Raw genomic sequence first — 14686 nt, 5'->3', positions numbered from 1 at the left:
AATGAACGTAAATAAATAAAAGAAGTTAATATCTAACTCATAAATCGATGTTTTAATGATTTTTGCTGCTATTTTCGTGCTCACAACTGTAAATATATATGTAAGTAATAGTAGCTTAGAAATTTATAAAGCCTTAAAAACGAAATCACTTTTAGTCCATTTTCATTCAAACTGTTAAAAGCTAAGCTATCTTAAGTTACATTATGGCTTAAAATATTCTTCGGAAAGTCTCTACAGCGCGCACAGATAAACTCATAAATTTTACTTTAAGCTTTAAATTGTGAAATATAAAATTTACAATGGAAACCGAAAAAGACGAAGGAATCAACTATCTAGACCTCACGATAAATATTGATAAAGAAGCCAAAAGATTTAACTATGACATATATAGAAAGTCAACGGCCACCGACACAATAATACACAATACCTCAAATCACCCTCAACAGCATAAAAATGCAGCATTAAGGCACTTGATACATAGACTTGAAAGAGCACCTCTTACAAAAGAGGCATATAAGAGAGAACTTCAGGTCATATATAATATCGCTGCAAACAACGGATATAAAAAAGCACTAGTAGATAAGCTCAGAAGGACAAATGGAGAACCAAAAAGAAATAATGAAAAGGAAAATAATAGCTGGACGACTATGACATATACTGGAAAAGCAACATATAAATTGGCAAACTTCTTTAAAAAATACAACATTTACACAGCATTCAAAACATCGAACAATCTAGGGCGAAAACTAAGAACTAACATTAACTCAGAAGATCCGTTTAGCAGCCACGGCGTATACAAGCTTACCTGCGGATGCCAGCATAGTTACATAGGACAAACAGGAAGGCAAATAAGAACGAGGTTCAGAGAACATATTAGAGATTACAACAAAAAAATACGGAATCCAAACATTACACCCGAGTCTAACTTCGCGAATCAGATGGTCGAGAATGAATGTTCCCCAGCAAACATCAATAAAACAGTTAGGGTTCTTCGCATACAAGAAAAGGGCCGACGTCTCAACGTACTCGAAAACATGGAAATCTACAAACAGAAAACATTCGACGGTAGAATAATAAACGAACAGATAAACACAATTTCTGACACAATATTCGAGCCTTTAAAACTTGTTTACAGGAAACAACTTAATCACACAGGTACAACAGATAAACACACAACAACAAATAAACACAAAACAATTAACACACCAAAACAAAAAACCGACAAAGAAGGTCAAACGACTAAAATCACAGATTTCTACCTACCCCAGTCAGCCACACAAATCGATTAGTAAACCACCCTCGGTTCTGAATGAACACACAGCACATACACATAACTAAATATATACTAGCATCAATTTGACAATACCTGCTCATATACCTACGAACTATAAATACAGGACAAACGACAACAACAGATCAGAACGAAAATCGACACTGATGATGGCACAACGCCGAAACCGGTTTGTCTCAAAACCAAATTTGACAAGGGATGACGGAAAATCGTTCCAATATACATCATTTATCCACCCTGTCGGAAAATCAACCAAACAAGATAAGTCAATTATTTTATCATTAATATTTTTATGATATATTTTCTTAATTGAGCTCGATTTTAACCCGCGATCTTTAAAATGTTTAGCTCAAAACATTTTTTGTGTATGCAGTTTTATAGGCCTATCAGGTGCAAACTAAGGAAATGCAAAATTTAAGTCCCAAACGTCGCATTAATTTATGGTATTTTTTCGTGTTTCAGATGTAATTAATTTTAATACAAAATAAAATCTAAAATATCCTACAAAAAAAAAATCTGAAAAATGAATCCTAATTGTACTTTTGTAAATTGTCGGACTAAATTTGATTGAACCACAAAACTGCAAACTTAAAAAGTTTGCGGAAATTCTAGGTAGTAATGGGAAATTGCATGTACATTATACTGGCTTGATTTATTAACCGATATCGCGCCATCGATCGATTTAATTTTTTTTACTTTTTTCGACTTTGATTTTTAAGGTTTTTTCAGGAAAAAAAATTTTCATTTTGAAAAAAAAAAACTGTTATCGCCAATGTTTTTGGGTCGGACAGGGCATACAAGAAAATCAAAGGCGAAAAAAAGTGTAAAAAATTGAAATTTGGCAGGCTCGAAAATTATGTTTTTGGCGGACATTTTTGGGTCTAACAGGGTATACATATGAACGTTTTTTAGTAGGTCATGAAAAAAACCCTAAAAATCAAAGTCGAAAAAAGTAAAAAAAAATGAAATTTCACAGCCTCGAAAATTATTTTTTTGGGTATGCGTAGTGGAACTTTTTTCCTGACCCCAAATTCTATCGAAAAATCGATGGCGCGATATCGGTTAACTTTCGTCCATACAAATCGACCCACGCTAATGTACATAGATTTTTAAACACTTCGAATTTTCAAATTTTGCTTAAAACTTCTTAAAATTTCATTTGCTTAGTGTTCCTTGAGGAAATCATTGAAAGTTTCCCTAAGATTAACTAAACAAATTTTAGGCAATCTTCCATAAAGATTTAGAAAAACGAATTTTCGACAACTTATTTGAAATGAGTTTGCAGAGCTTTCTATATACCATTCACTAAAATTCTTCCTACAATGAACGTAAATAAATAAAAGAAGTTAATATCTAACTCATAAATCGATGTTTTAATGATTTTTGCTGCTATTTTCGTGCTCACAACTGTAAATATATATGTAAGTAATAGTAGCTTAGAAATTTATAAAGCCTTAAAAACGAAATCACTTTTAGTCCATTTTCATTCAAACTGTTAAAAGCTAAGCTATCTTAAGTTACATTATGGCTTAAAATATTCTTCGGAAAGTCTCTACAGCGCGCACAGATAAACTCATAAATTTTACTTTAAGCTTCTTAACTTTCGTGTTTTGGAAAGATAATGAGCATAAATATAATCAACTGCTTTTTGTAGCAGATAAAGAGAATAAATCAATTGTCTTAAAGAATATTTTCCTTTCTTTTTCTTGTTGGCCAAATATATTCTTTATGCTTGCTTTTATGGAGCTTTACGGCCGAGAAATAAGAAGGCAAAATTTAATTTTCAAAACCTAATATCGCAAATTAACATACCGATGAAAAACAAAAACTTTGACAGTTTAAGCTTTAAGTTCATAAATAACAAATTGTTTTATATATCTCCTCTTTTCGTTTTTAATTTAAAATATTAGTTATAGCAATTTAAATAATTTTAAATAAAGAAATAATTTTTTTCGTTTTTAGTATACCAATAACCTAGAGTTTGCCAGTATATTTCAATATTTTAATATTAAATTCAATTCGATTCACTTTATCTAGTCTATGATAACATTATTCTTACAAACTAGCGATAACAAATCCAATTCTTTGATTTTATATACGTATGTGCTGAGTATAATACGATTCTAGTTGAGAACCAAAACATGATCTCGGTAGTGCGAACTCAAGATCAGTAGCGGAAAAAATCTCGTTAAATTCTGCAAGCTCCATAGAATTATGGTTAAAATTGTAAAAGTTAGCTCTAAATACTTTGACGTACATCGCATAATGCGCACGAAGAGTGCTGCATGCAGCATTGAAGCCAATTTTCCCCAGGGGCTCAAGGCAGTCAATGAGACCACAAATAAAATTGTCGACAAACATGAGGCATTGACATAGAACGTCTAGACGCAAATGACTTCATCCTTAGGATGGCACAACCAGCGCTATAAGATGGCATGGAATGAGTGAAATGGAAGGGTTGAAGAGCTCTTCGTTTGTTCAAGTCTACTGGAATGTATAGAATAAATTAGATTCCAGCTCTGAACGCACTAAGGAATTATATAAAATTTTCCTTGTCTATGGTTCTTTAGAATTCCTGCCACAGCAGCATAGGAAGATCAAATTTAAAAAGGCCTTAAGAAAAATGTTGCTAATATGATTTGCAAAATTAAAGCCTGAATCGAAAAACCACAAATACACTAACTTGTGAGAGACTGTTATCTAAAAGGGTACAGATGGTCGCAAGTGTATGGAGGTTTTTTGAAAGGCATATAAAAACACTTCTTAATACTAAAGCGGAAGTTGTCCATGATGCTCCAATCAATCAAGTTTTCAAGGTCAGTTTGTAAGAGACATACATCAAAATGGAGAAAAAGCGAGGTTCGTAACCGTGGAGCGCCCACTTGTAAAGCCATGTTCCCTTTATTGCAAAGGCCAGGTTTTCTTTTATCACTTTCTTCAAGAGTTTCAAGCAAGTAAAAAGCTTTGATAAAATATTAACTTTTGTTTTTGCTTATTATATTTTAATTAACAGTTTACTTTTTTTGCGGCCACCGTTGTGTGGTGGTAGCGTGCTCCGCCTACCACACCGCATGCCCTGGGTTCACACCCCGGGCAAAGCAACATCAAAATTTTAGAAATAAGGTTTTTCAATTAGAAGAAATTTTTTCTAAGCGGGGTCGCCCCTCGGCAGTGTTTGGCAAGCGCTCCGGGTGTATTTCTGCCATGAAAAGCTCTCAGTGAAAACTCATCTGCCTTGCAGATGCCGTTCGGAGTCGGCATAAAACATGTAGGTCCCGTCCGGCCAATTTGTAGGGGAAATCAAGAGGAGCACAACGCAAATTGGAAGAGAAGCTCGGCGTTAGATCTCTTCGGAAGTTATCGCGCCTTACATTTATTTTTTTATTTACTTTTTAAATCTTGTTTTTTTTTTTTTTGTATTATTAGTACTGATTCTAACTTTAACTTCTTCATTTCTGATTTCCTTTGTTTTTTTTTCCGATTAAGGTCTTAAATGTTTTTTTTTATTTGAATTTTCCCCTACAAAGTTACAAATTTTTACATTTTGCTCTTAATTTTTATTTGTTTTTATAGTTTTTTATATCTTGATTTCTTTTGTTTTTTAATTCTCAATGTTTAAATTTTTATTTTTAACTTTAGAATTTGAATTTTTATTTTACAAAATTTCAGATTTAAGACTTTTTAGTCTTTATTTTATTTATTGAATTTATTATTAATATAAATTAGCTTTTTTTAATTTTAATTTTTACTTTAATCTTTATATAACTTGAAGTTTTCCATTAAATTTAAAATTTAGAATTTTGAAATTTCATTATATTCTCATCATTTTTTTTTCTTTAATTCTTAGTGATCGTTTTTGTAAACAAAACTATTTATTAGTAAATTTAAAATTTAAAAATTTTTTAGTTTTAAGGTTTTAGTTTACAGATTAAATTTAATTCTTTTGATTTTCAATTTTTCGTTTTTGATTCGCATTGAAAGTTCAATTTCTTTTGCTTTTTAATTTTCAATGTAAGTTTTAAATGTTTTTTTATGTTTAAAGGGGCGAATTATGAATGACGCAACGAGTCACTTTCTCTCATGTGAACCAAAATTTGTATCATATAATTATTCATTTATTCACTATATTATTCATTCACTTCAATGTGTGACAATAAATCTGAATGCCTTAATGAAATTGTTGATATTATATAGTGGTGATTATGAATGACTGCGATGCAAATTGTTACGGTGTTATATATAATCTGGCCCTAACTTTTAAATTTAAATTTTCACTAACAACACTTAAATTTTTTTTACATTTTACTCTCAATTTTTTTAGAAGCTAGCAGAATGGGCATACAGGTGTCGTATCCAAAAAAAACTTTACAAATTTGACAAGAGAGACGGCAAATTGTTCCACCATGTCGAAAAAAACAAATAAATAGCTTTAATACATTTAAAAAATTGTGCCTCCCTCTGCATATCTTATTCTCTCTTCCTCTATCGTACCGTCTCTATTTTCTTCTTCCTTTTTCTTTTCCAAATCATTTTCTATGTCATCTTACTAAGCCTGCTTCAATTTATACTCCCTTTTCTTTTACTACGTCGTCTTTCTCTATCTCTTCTTATTAAATTTCTACTCTTATTATAACTGCCCGCTGTTCCCCTCTCAAAACTTTTATTTTATGTATATTGTATATATACTTTTAATGTTTAATTTTAACTTCTTTTAAGGATTTAAAAACTTAAATTAAAAAACGCGTTTCTTCTAGATTTTACTTGATATTGTAAAAGTTCTACCATTTTATTCAATCAATTTTTCAATCAGACTTGCCTAAAGCCACAAACATCATTGAAATAAAGGAAAAGAAAAACAAAATACAAAAACAAAACCATTAACTTTATACATATATGGAAGAGCGATTAGTACTGATGCTTTTGCAGAGCAATCAATTAAATATTCTTTATGTGTCATAAATCTGATAATTAATTGAATATAATTATTCTCGCCCAATTTCGGCGGTGTCGCATATTTATGGCAATATCTGGACACACAAAAAAGAATTTTTAAAATTTTAATTTAAAATATTATGCAATAAGAAACACGCTTAATTCGCGTGCCAAAAACAACAAGAAAGGGTGTCTAACTTCGGGTGTACAGCTCATTTTCAGAAAATTACTTTTCTTATAATATTGAGGTATACTTTAAACACAAACTTCTCCCAAATATAGCTTAATATTATAGTCATAGACCATTTTAAGCATCTTTTATATAAAAAAGGGGATTATCCACAATCGACCCCGTCTATTTTTACTACAAATATTTCCTGCTATAAAGGGAAGTACGTTTTCCCTATTTTATTACGATATGTTAATTTTTCTTCGAGTTATGGCTCCCGAAACATAAAAAATTGGTTAGCCATAAAAAATCCGGTACCTCGCCCATTTTCAAAAATTTGAATTTTGTCCAATTTCTTCTTATAATTCCACTTGGGAAAAGAAATACAATTTATATAAAGCTCTTTTTTGCAGAGATATGGCTTATTTTATTCGTCCACGACCCTTTTAAAAATCTTTTATATAAAAGTGGGCGTGGTCCTTAACCGATTTCGCAAATTTTTCTTCAAAGAACTCCTTATAGTAAAGGCAACCTCTCTGCCGAATTTTGTTACGATAGGTTTAACGATTTTTGATTTCTGATTAATAATATTTGTAAAATTGATTTTATCAAAAGTGGGCGTTATGTTAGGTTAGGTTAGAGTGGCCACCGGTGCGAGCACCAGTGCACTTAGGCCCATAAAGGTCCCGTTGTGATACCACGTGGCTCTCTCCCCTACTCAAACCAACAGGTCGATTTAGCAAACGTCAGGAATTTCTTAGGTTCCAAGTTAACAAGATCACAAAGATCGTCAAAGAAATGAGATACCAGAGATTCCTTCCTCTTGTGCCAAAACGCCGGACAATCGCACAGAAAATTCTTGACTATTTCTATCTCCTCTTCGTGTTTGCAGCTTCTGCAGTAATCATTATAGGAAGCACCCTGCCATTGTGCATGCCTCTCGATTGCTATGTGCCCGGTTATAAGTCCAACCACCAGAGATATGTCCCCCCTTCCCAGAAGAAGGAGACGTCTCGTGCGTCTCCCGTCACATTCAGGCCACACGAGCTTAGTGCGGTAGCTTGATTCAAGATTGCTCCATCTCACACCCGCTTCCCTAAGGAAAATCCCTTTCAAAGTGAGCTTACAGGTAGCGAGCGGCATGCTTAATCCATTCCAAGAAGACGAAAGCTGAACGGATGTGCCCCCTCTTGCAAATTCGTAAGCCATTTCATTGCCCGGTAAATCCGAGTTTCCAGGCACCCATACCAGACTAAGGGAAGTTTGCTCAGCGATCTCCTTGAGAGATTTGCGGCACTTCTCTACTGTCCTGGACTTACATGAGACCGAGCCAAGCGCTTTTAGTGCAGCCTTGCTGTCAGAGGAAATAAAAATTTGGTTATAGCCGTGAACAGCATTTCTCAGGAGTTCGACGTCCTCGTTAATAGCAGCCACCTCCGCCTAAAAGACGCTGCAAGGATCAGGTAGGCTAAAGGATAGATTCCACCCTAGTTGAGGTGCAAAGACACCGCTACCCACCTTATTATCCATTTTGGAGCCGTCAGTATATATCTGCAGCCTATCGCTCAGGTCCGGCGGCTCCCTCAACAAATAACCCCTGTCCGGGATAACAACCTCGTACTTCATATCGAAAAAGACAGTCGGAGCGCAATAATTCGCCGATGGCGAATCCAGAATCTTAAGGATGGCTGCATGGCCATCCACATTGTCTCTCCAGCCGGATAACTCTCGCAGCTGCAGAGCAGAAAAGGCCGAACATTGCTTGGCCATTAAATCTATTGGCAAAACATTAAAAAGAGTGTCCAGCGAATCCGCAGGTGTGGTACGCAGTGCACCCCCACGCAGACTAGAGCACTCCTTTGTATCTTCTGGAGTAGGTTTGATTTAGTATCTAGGCTCGTTCACCAGACCAATGCCCCGTATAAAAGGATTGGTCTAATCACAGCAGTGTAGAGCTATAGGGTAATATCCGGTGATAGTCCCTATCTTCGCGCAACAGCACCCCTACAGCTGTACAGTGCCACCGTTGCTTTTTTTACACACTCCTGGGCGTTTTCCCTCCAGGATAGTTTTCTATCAAAAATTACTCCTAGGTATTTGGCAGAGTTCCTCAGTGTCAGGGTAGTACCCGCTAGCACCGGCCACTGCAACGCAGGTATCTTATATTTCCCAGTGAACAGAACCGTTGTTACCAAAGTTAATAAAATCTATATGCAAAGCACGCTGGGTATAGAAATGTGTTTTAAATGAAGCCTGAATGAATTAAAGTGCACTTTAAAAACAATTTTATTTATCCATATAAAAAATACAAATTTAGAACCAAACTTTGTTCATACTAAAAAAAATCTAAATATTTTTGGAATTTAAATCTGTTTGTTTAAGCAGTGGAGATAATTTCAGCTTGCTCTGCCGCCCATATTTGTAGGTATTATAAGCTTTTTGTTTGTTTTAATTCACGGCTACTTAATAGATGAAACGTAAAATTGCCGCTTATTATGAATTAAAGTCAACAAATGCCAAAAATTAAAAAAAAAAGATATTTAAAAATTTGAATATGCACAAGAATTTGACAGTAAATTATTGTTTGAGCGTTTAAAAGCACATGTGTAGTCATTAAGGTATCCAAAGGCATGTGTCGCGTATTTGTGGGAGAGAACACCTGAGCGCATGCGCAAAATTGCGTGGTTCACTTTTTTTTCAAATTCGCATGCAAACGACATAAGTACGAATTTGTTTAAACAATTGTTCGTACATACATACATGCATGCATAAGTACGTGAGTATATACAACTAGGCATGTATGATCTAGGCACTTGTCTTTCTCATAAGCTTGGCTTTTCACGCATTTATATCAAAAATAAATTATTGTTCTGTTTTTGTTTTTTGTTTTTTTTTCATTTAAATTGTTTACTGTATCTAATCGTCTGTTGTTAGTTGCGTTGAAAGCGTGAATAATTGTTGTTGGCAAGAAGAAAAATGATTTTCATTTGTTGAACGGTAAAGAAGTAATTCTCTAAACGCCACTTAAAGTTTTTTCTTGTATTGTTTTTTAAACAAATGTCACTTTGGAGCAGAAAAAAAGTTTGCAATTTTCGTAAACGAGGTTAGAGCAATTTCGTAAATTGTTTGGTAATCAGAGTTCTTGAATTTTACTTTTAGCGGAATCTTTGTGTTTATTTCTGCAATGTGAAGCTGTTGGAAAAATAAATTTGACATAGTAAATTATGTACGAAGTTGTTACACAATCTGTGGGTTTCGTTAATTTTAATTAGAAAAGAGTATGATCCAAAAAATTCTTATTTTTATTGTTCCTTAAAAACTAAATTTTTTAAATTAAAAACTAGTTTTTCAAGTATTAATTTGAGATCTTAATATTAATTCAAACAACATTAATTGTAACTTAAAAATTTGTTTAGGTTATAACAATCTAACAGTCTGGTTTCTTAGATTTTCAGCTTTTGATTTCTTGATTTGAATTCCTAGCTTCAAACTGTAATTTCGAATTGAGTTAAATTTAGCTTTATTTTCGTTTTAATAATTTTTTGATTTTTCAATTCTAAATTTGATTTCTTTACACAAAGTAAATTTAAAATAAATTTTTAAGTTTATTAGCTTTAAAATTTAAAGTGTCTTCGATTTCAAATTTTATAAATTTTAGTTTTTAGTATCTAGTTTTTTAAGTTTTAGCTCCAGTTCTTAATTTTTGATTAAGTTTAATTTAAGTTATTATTATTAGTATTAATTTCAAAATGTAAATTTATTAATTGTTTTATAGTAATTAGAACTATAAGTTATGTTGTCAAAAAGTGAATTGCCACCTTTATTGAAAAGTTGTTTCTTTTATACAAAATTTCTATATGCTAAAGTACATACTTACGCACTAAGTGTACTATATATATATATTTTCATTTCAACTTAAGCATAAATAAATCGTGGAAATAATCTGTGTGCAAGTAAAGGCTTGTGGTGAAAAATTAGTCAGCTTTAAATTGAAATAGAATAAGCCGCAAGTTACGAGACAGTAGACTGTCGTATCGCGTGTCGGAATATATATATGTACAAATGAATGAATATGTATGTAAGAGTCAATGTATCTCAAGACATACTAAAACGAGTCAAAATATATGTTTGTAAAAATGAATGAATGCTACAGTTTCAAATTTTAATTTTGAACATAATTCGATTTTTAGTCTTAAGGTCCTTTTTTTCAATTCCTAAATTCAGTATAAATAAATTTTTGATGTACATATTCCTATCGTTCAAATTTTTAATTTCTATTAATTCAAATTCTTAATTTGAATTCTTAATTCCAAAATGTAAATTTTGAATAATTGAAATTTTTTGTAATGAGTTTAAATAAATTTGACTAATCTTATTATTTGGTAGTTTTATTTTTAATTATCTTTTTGAAATTTTGATTTTTGTTTAAATAAATGTTTAGTTTTTAATTTCTAGTTTTAGGGCTTTTCATTTGAATTTTAAATTTTTGATTAAATATAATAAAGTTTTTCAATTCAATTTCAATAAATTTTTTATTAAGATTTAAATTTTTTAATTTTAAATCTTTAAGGTTAATTTCTCCAATTCTTAATTTAAATTCTTAATATCAAAATGTTAACTTTTTAAACATTTTGTTTAAATTTAATTAAATTTTAATAATGCCATGAACTAATTATTTAATTTTTTCTACAAACTGGCAGGACGAGATCGACATGTTTTACCAGACTCCGAATGGCATCTGCAAGGCAGATGAGTTTTCACTGAGAGCTTTTCATGGCAGAAATACACTCGGAGTGCTTGGACAAATTTTCTTCTAATGAAAAATGTTGATGTTGCTTTTCGCGGGGCGGGACCATCACAACACGGCGGACGCCAATATTTCATAATTTGCTTGGTGAAAAAATCGATTAAAACTGACACCCCCTTTTTAAAACATATTTAATGGTCACGGGTCATATCTGATGATACTACAAAATGAACTCATTTAGTCTATATGAGGTCCTCACGGACCGGCTATCTCAATTTAATCTCAGGATCAAAAAAAAAAAATATACATTCGTAGCTTTAAAAGGTTCGGACTGGATCTTCGCTACAAATCATCACCTGCCTTTGCTTCAAACACTTTAGATTGCTGTTAGATAGTGTAACTTGAGTCATATCTGACCTCCATAAAATATATTTAAAAGATAGCTTAGATATAAATGAAGCGAAAAACATCTGAAATGCTTACCATTTGCTCCAGTTTGAGTATATAATCCATATTCATTTTGTTTAAAACACCAACTTTCAGCATCGGATATTCATTCAATTATGTAATTTTTATTATTATTTCATATAGAATCAGCTTAGCTTAAACACTTTTTTTCGCAAAATCACCAATAATTCAGTTGAAAAGCAATGGAACTCTTTGCGCCAATCACCGGAAAGCAAATCCCATAAGCTAATAATACAAAAGACTTAAGAAACGAACTTTATTTCACAAATCATTTGTTTTTCCAACAATATCCACCGCATAAACAAAAACCGTTAATGCACGAGCGCACTATAAAATACGACATTCACATTAGCATTGTATTATTCCTATTGTATGTATTTGCAGTGTCACTGACATTATTGTCGTCGTCGGTCGTCATTGTTTCCGTTGTTGCCTGACGTTGGGTGTTGCACTGTGGCGGTCACTGCCTGTTGGCCATTTAACGTATTTACAGACAATTGACAGACAGTAACTACCGTTTGAGTGCACTTAATTTTAACTAATATGTAGTAATAACGCACAAAATTATTATAATCACAACAAAATAAAATTACATCATTTTTTTTTTTTATTGTAAGTACGCATAAAAAGCAAATAAACGCAAATCACTCAAAGGCGGTGATTTACTTGGCAAAATTACATTAAATAACATCCAAGCAATTGAAGAAGTTATTTCTAGAGCAAAATATGATGCGCTTAAACTTTCAGCGTTACACGTCCAAGCTGCACAAAAGTCAAATTGAGAATCATTCTTGGCCGGGTGAGTGAAGATGACTTAAAGAAAAGCGGCCAAGCTGCGAGCTAAGCTTAGAAAGCAAGTTCAACGGCGAAGAGCATGAGAATATAAGTATGCGCAGATGATACATGTGTATGTATGTATATTATGGACTTACAGTGGAGCTCCATGAGAATGGGAGAATGGTACCTAATTTTTATTTTTCATTGTCATTTGTGTCATTTGACTTTAATTTATTTTTGCTTAGTATATGAGTTAAAAAAATATTTTTTTTTTCTTTTATAGTATTAATTATTGTATTAATTTATTGTCTCCAAGACCAAGTTTGTTATCTTTGTTGAATTGTTTTTTTTTTTTCAAGTTATTTTATATAAAATTATTATACACAAATTTAAGTAGTTTTAAAATTTTCGGTTTTTTAGGTTTTTTTATTGCTGCTATTTTTTGACAACTTTGAATAAGTTTGTTAGCAAATAACGGCTTGAATAATCTTTATATATAAAAATCACGTATCACAATGTTTGTCCGCGATGGACTCCTAAACTACTGAACTGATTTTGAATTTGTTTTGCACCCCGTGTGTAGTTTGATCTAACTTGAGTGGCCCCGCGGCTTGGAGGTACTAAGACATTTTTTTTAATTCTGGAGAGTCTTTAGTTGTTCCATGTGCAATTTTTAAGCCGAATTTCAAAAGCAACGAATATCTGCATTTCGTTTTAATATTATAGTGAAATGTGAAAAAAAAAATCTATATATATAAAAAGAAAGGATAAAATGTGTGTTAGTTGGTCGCCGGTGTTTGAAGAGATGCGTCGGTCGATTTTGTTCAAGCTTTCACACAAGTTGCGTATACCTCACGCGGTGGTTATTACATAGCTTTGACTGCGATCGACGTACAGGGTCTAGAGATATAGGCCGAAAAATGGACCGGGGTACCCCTAGAATATGTGGGTAATATGGATATGAAATGAGAGCCGTTGCTGAGAGCTCTAAAGTAATTTTCATTGTGATATTCGATTTAGTTGCATCAACCTGGCAAAACTGATAAATATGCATGCGAATCCGAAATAAAGACATGAATTAATAATACCCACATACCTATTTATATACGTCCTATGCGATTTGCCTGAAATTTGGTATATAAATTTGCCTATATTAATATTTACGACCCTTTTTTCCGGGAAGTAGACCGAAAACGGACTGGGACTGAGACTCGTAGTGGGACTGCGACTAGAACAAAATACATACCACCCTTTGGGACAGGCAATAAGGGATGAAGAAGAATGAGAAGAACTTGAGAGAAGAGAAAAGAGATAAAGAGGAAACTGAGAAAGATATAGAAAGAGACGAAGATGGAGATAGATGAAGCGAAAAGACGGAGGGAGGAGTGAATAAATGGATTAGGAAAAAGGGAAGAGGGGGAGGGTAGAGTTAGACAGAAAAAGATTATTAAAATATATGCATATAGGCCAAATTTAGGGTAGTACAACGTCTGCCGGGTCTGCTAATATTAAAAAAATTGTTAATTCTGCAAAAAGTTTTTACTAAATTTGTTTTAAAATATTTTCAAGAAATTTATAATGGATTTTAAATTTTTGATATAATTTAGTGGCCTTTAATGTTGCAATTAATAATATTTGTTGAGCTATTGTTGTTGTTTTAGCGATAAGTTCGCCTCTTACGACAGGCATATCTAACGCGGGTATATTCTAAGCCCCCTAACCAACTAAAGTATTTGTTGAGCTGAAAAGCCGCGGTTAATGAATAAAACTTTATTTTTGGTTTGTTTTATATTCATACATTTTTAATTTCGGTCGATATTTTGACTTCAGATTGAATATAAAACGAACCAAAAATAAACTTGTATACATTAACCGTGGCCTTTCAGCTCAACAAATCTAATTAATAGATTTTAAACTTCAATCAAAACTTGTGGGAATAAAATTTTAATTAAAAAAATTAAATAAGCTTAAAGAATTAAAATAAAGTTTTCGTCAGATTTAAAAATAAAAAAGCCATAAGTTGTAAGATTTAAAATTCTATTATAACAATAAATAGTTAAGGTATGGAATTTGCTTACAGAACTGAAACGAAAAATTTAAACAAAAAAATCATCAAATTAGTAAAAATATTTGAAAATTTACGAATTTGGAAACTTGTGAAAAATACTTAGAAAAAACTTCAATTCAAAGAATTCAACAAATTTGTCAAACTTTTAAAAAAAAATTTTTTAATTTCGAAAATGTGTAAATAAATTTCATTCAAAATCATTCAATTTTTTAATCGAAATTTCAAGGTTAGTTA

At 32.1% G+C, this 14686-nt stretch overlaps 1 protein-coding gene across 8 annotated transcripts in view; it reads right to left on the bottom strand.

The window, feature by feature from the left end:
- The window catches only part of Rhp (rhophilin), a 275760-nt gene that overhangs the window by 91351 nt on the left and 169723 nt on the right, over positions 1–14686 (bottom strand). The window contains exon 1 of one of the 8 annotated variants that reach the window (XM_067785253.1): positions 11623–11803. The exons of the other annotated variants lie outside the window; for them this stretch is intronic. Within the exon in view, the coding sequence (XP_067641354.1) occupies positions 11623–11685 (63 nt within the window). The 5' untranslated portion in view covers positions 11686–11803. Of the gene's footprint in view, positions 1–11622; positions 11804–14686 lie in introns of those variants that run through there. 8 annotated transcript variants of the gene reach the window in all.

The sequence above is a fragment of the Eurosta solidaginis genome, chromosome 4 (assembly GCF_040869045.1).
Source record: "Eurosta solidaginis isolate ZX-2024a chromosome 4, ASM4086904v1, whole genome shotgun sequence".
In the NCBI taxonomy this organism is placed as follows: domain Eukaryota; kingdom Metazoa; phylum Arthropoda; class Insecta; order Diptera; family Tephritidae; genus Eurosta; species Eurosta solidaginis.
This window is presented reverse-complemented; position numbering and strand designations above follow the sequence as displayed.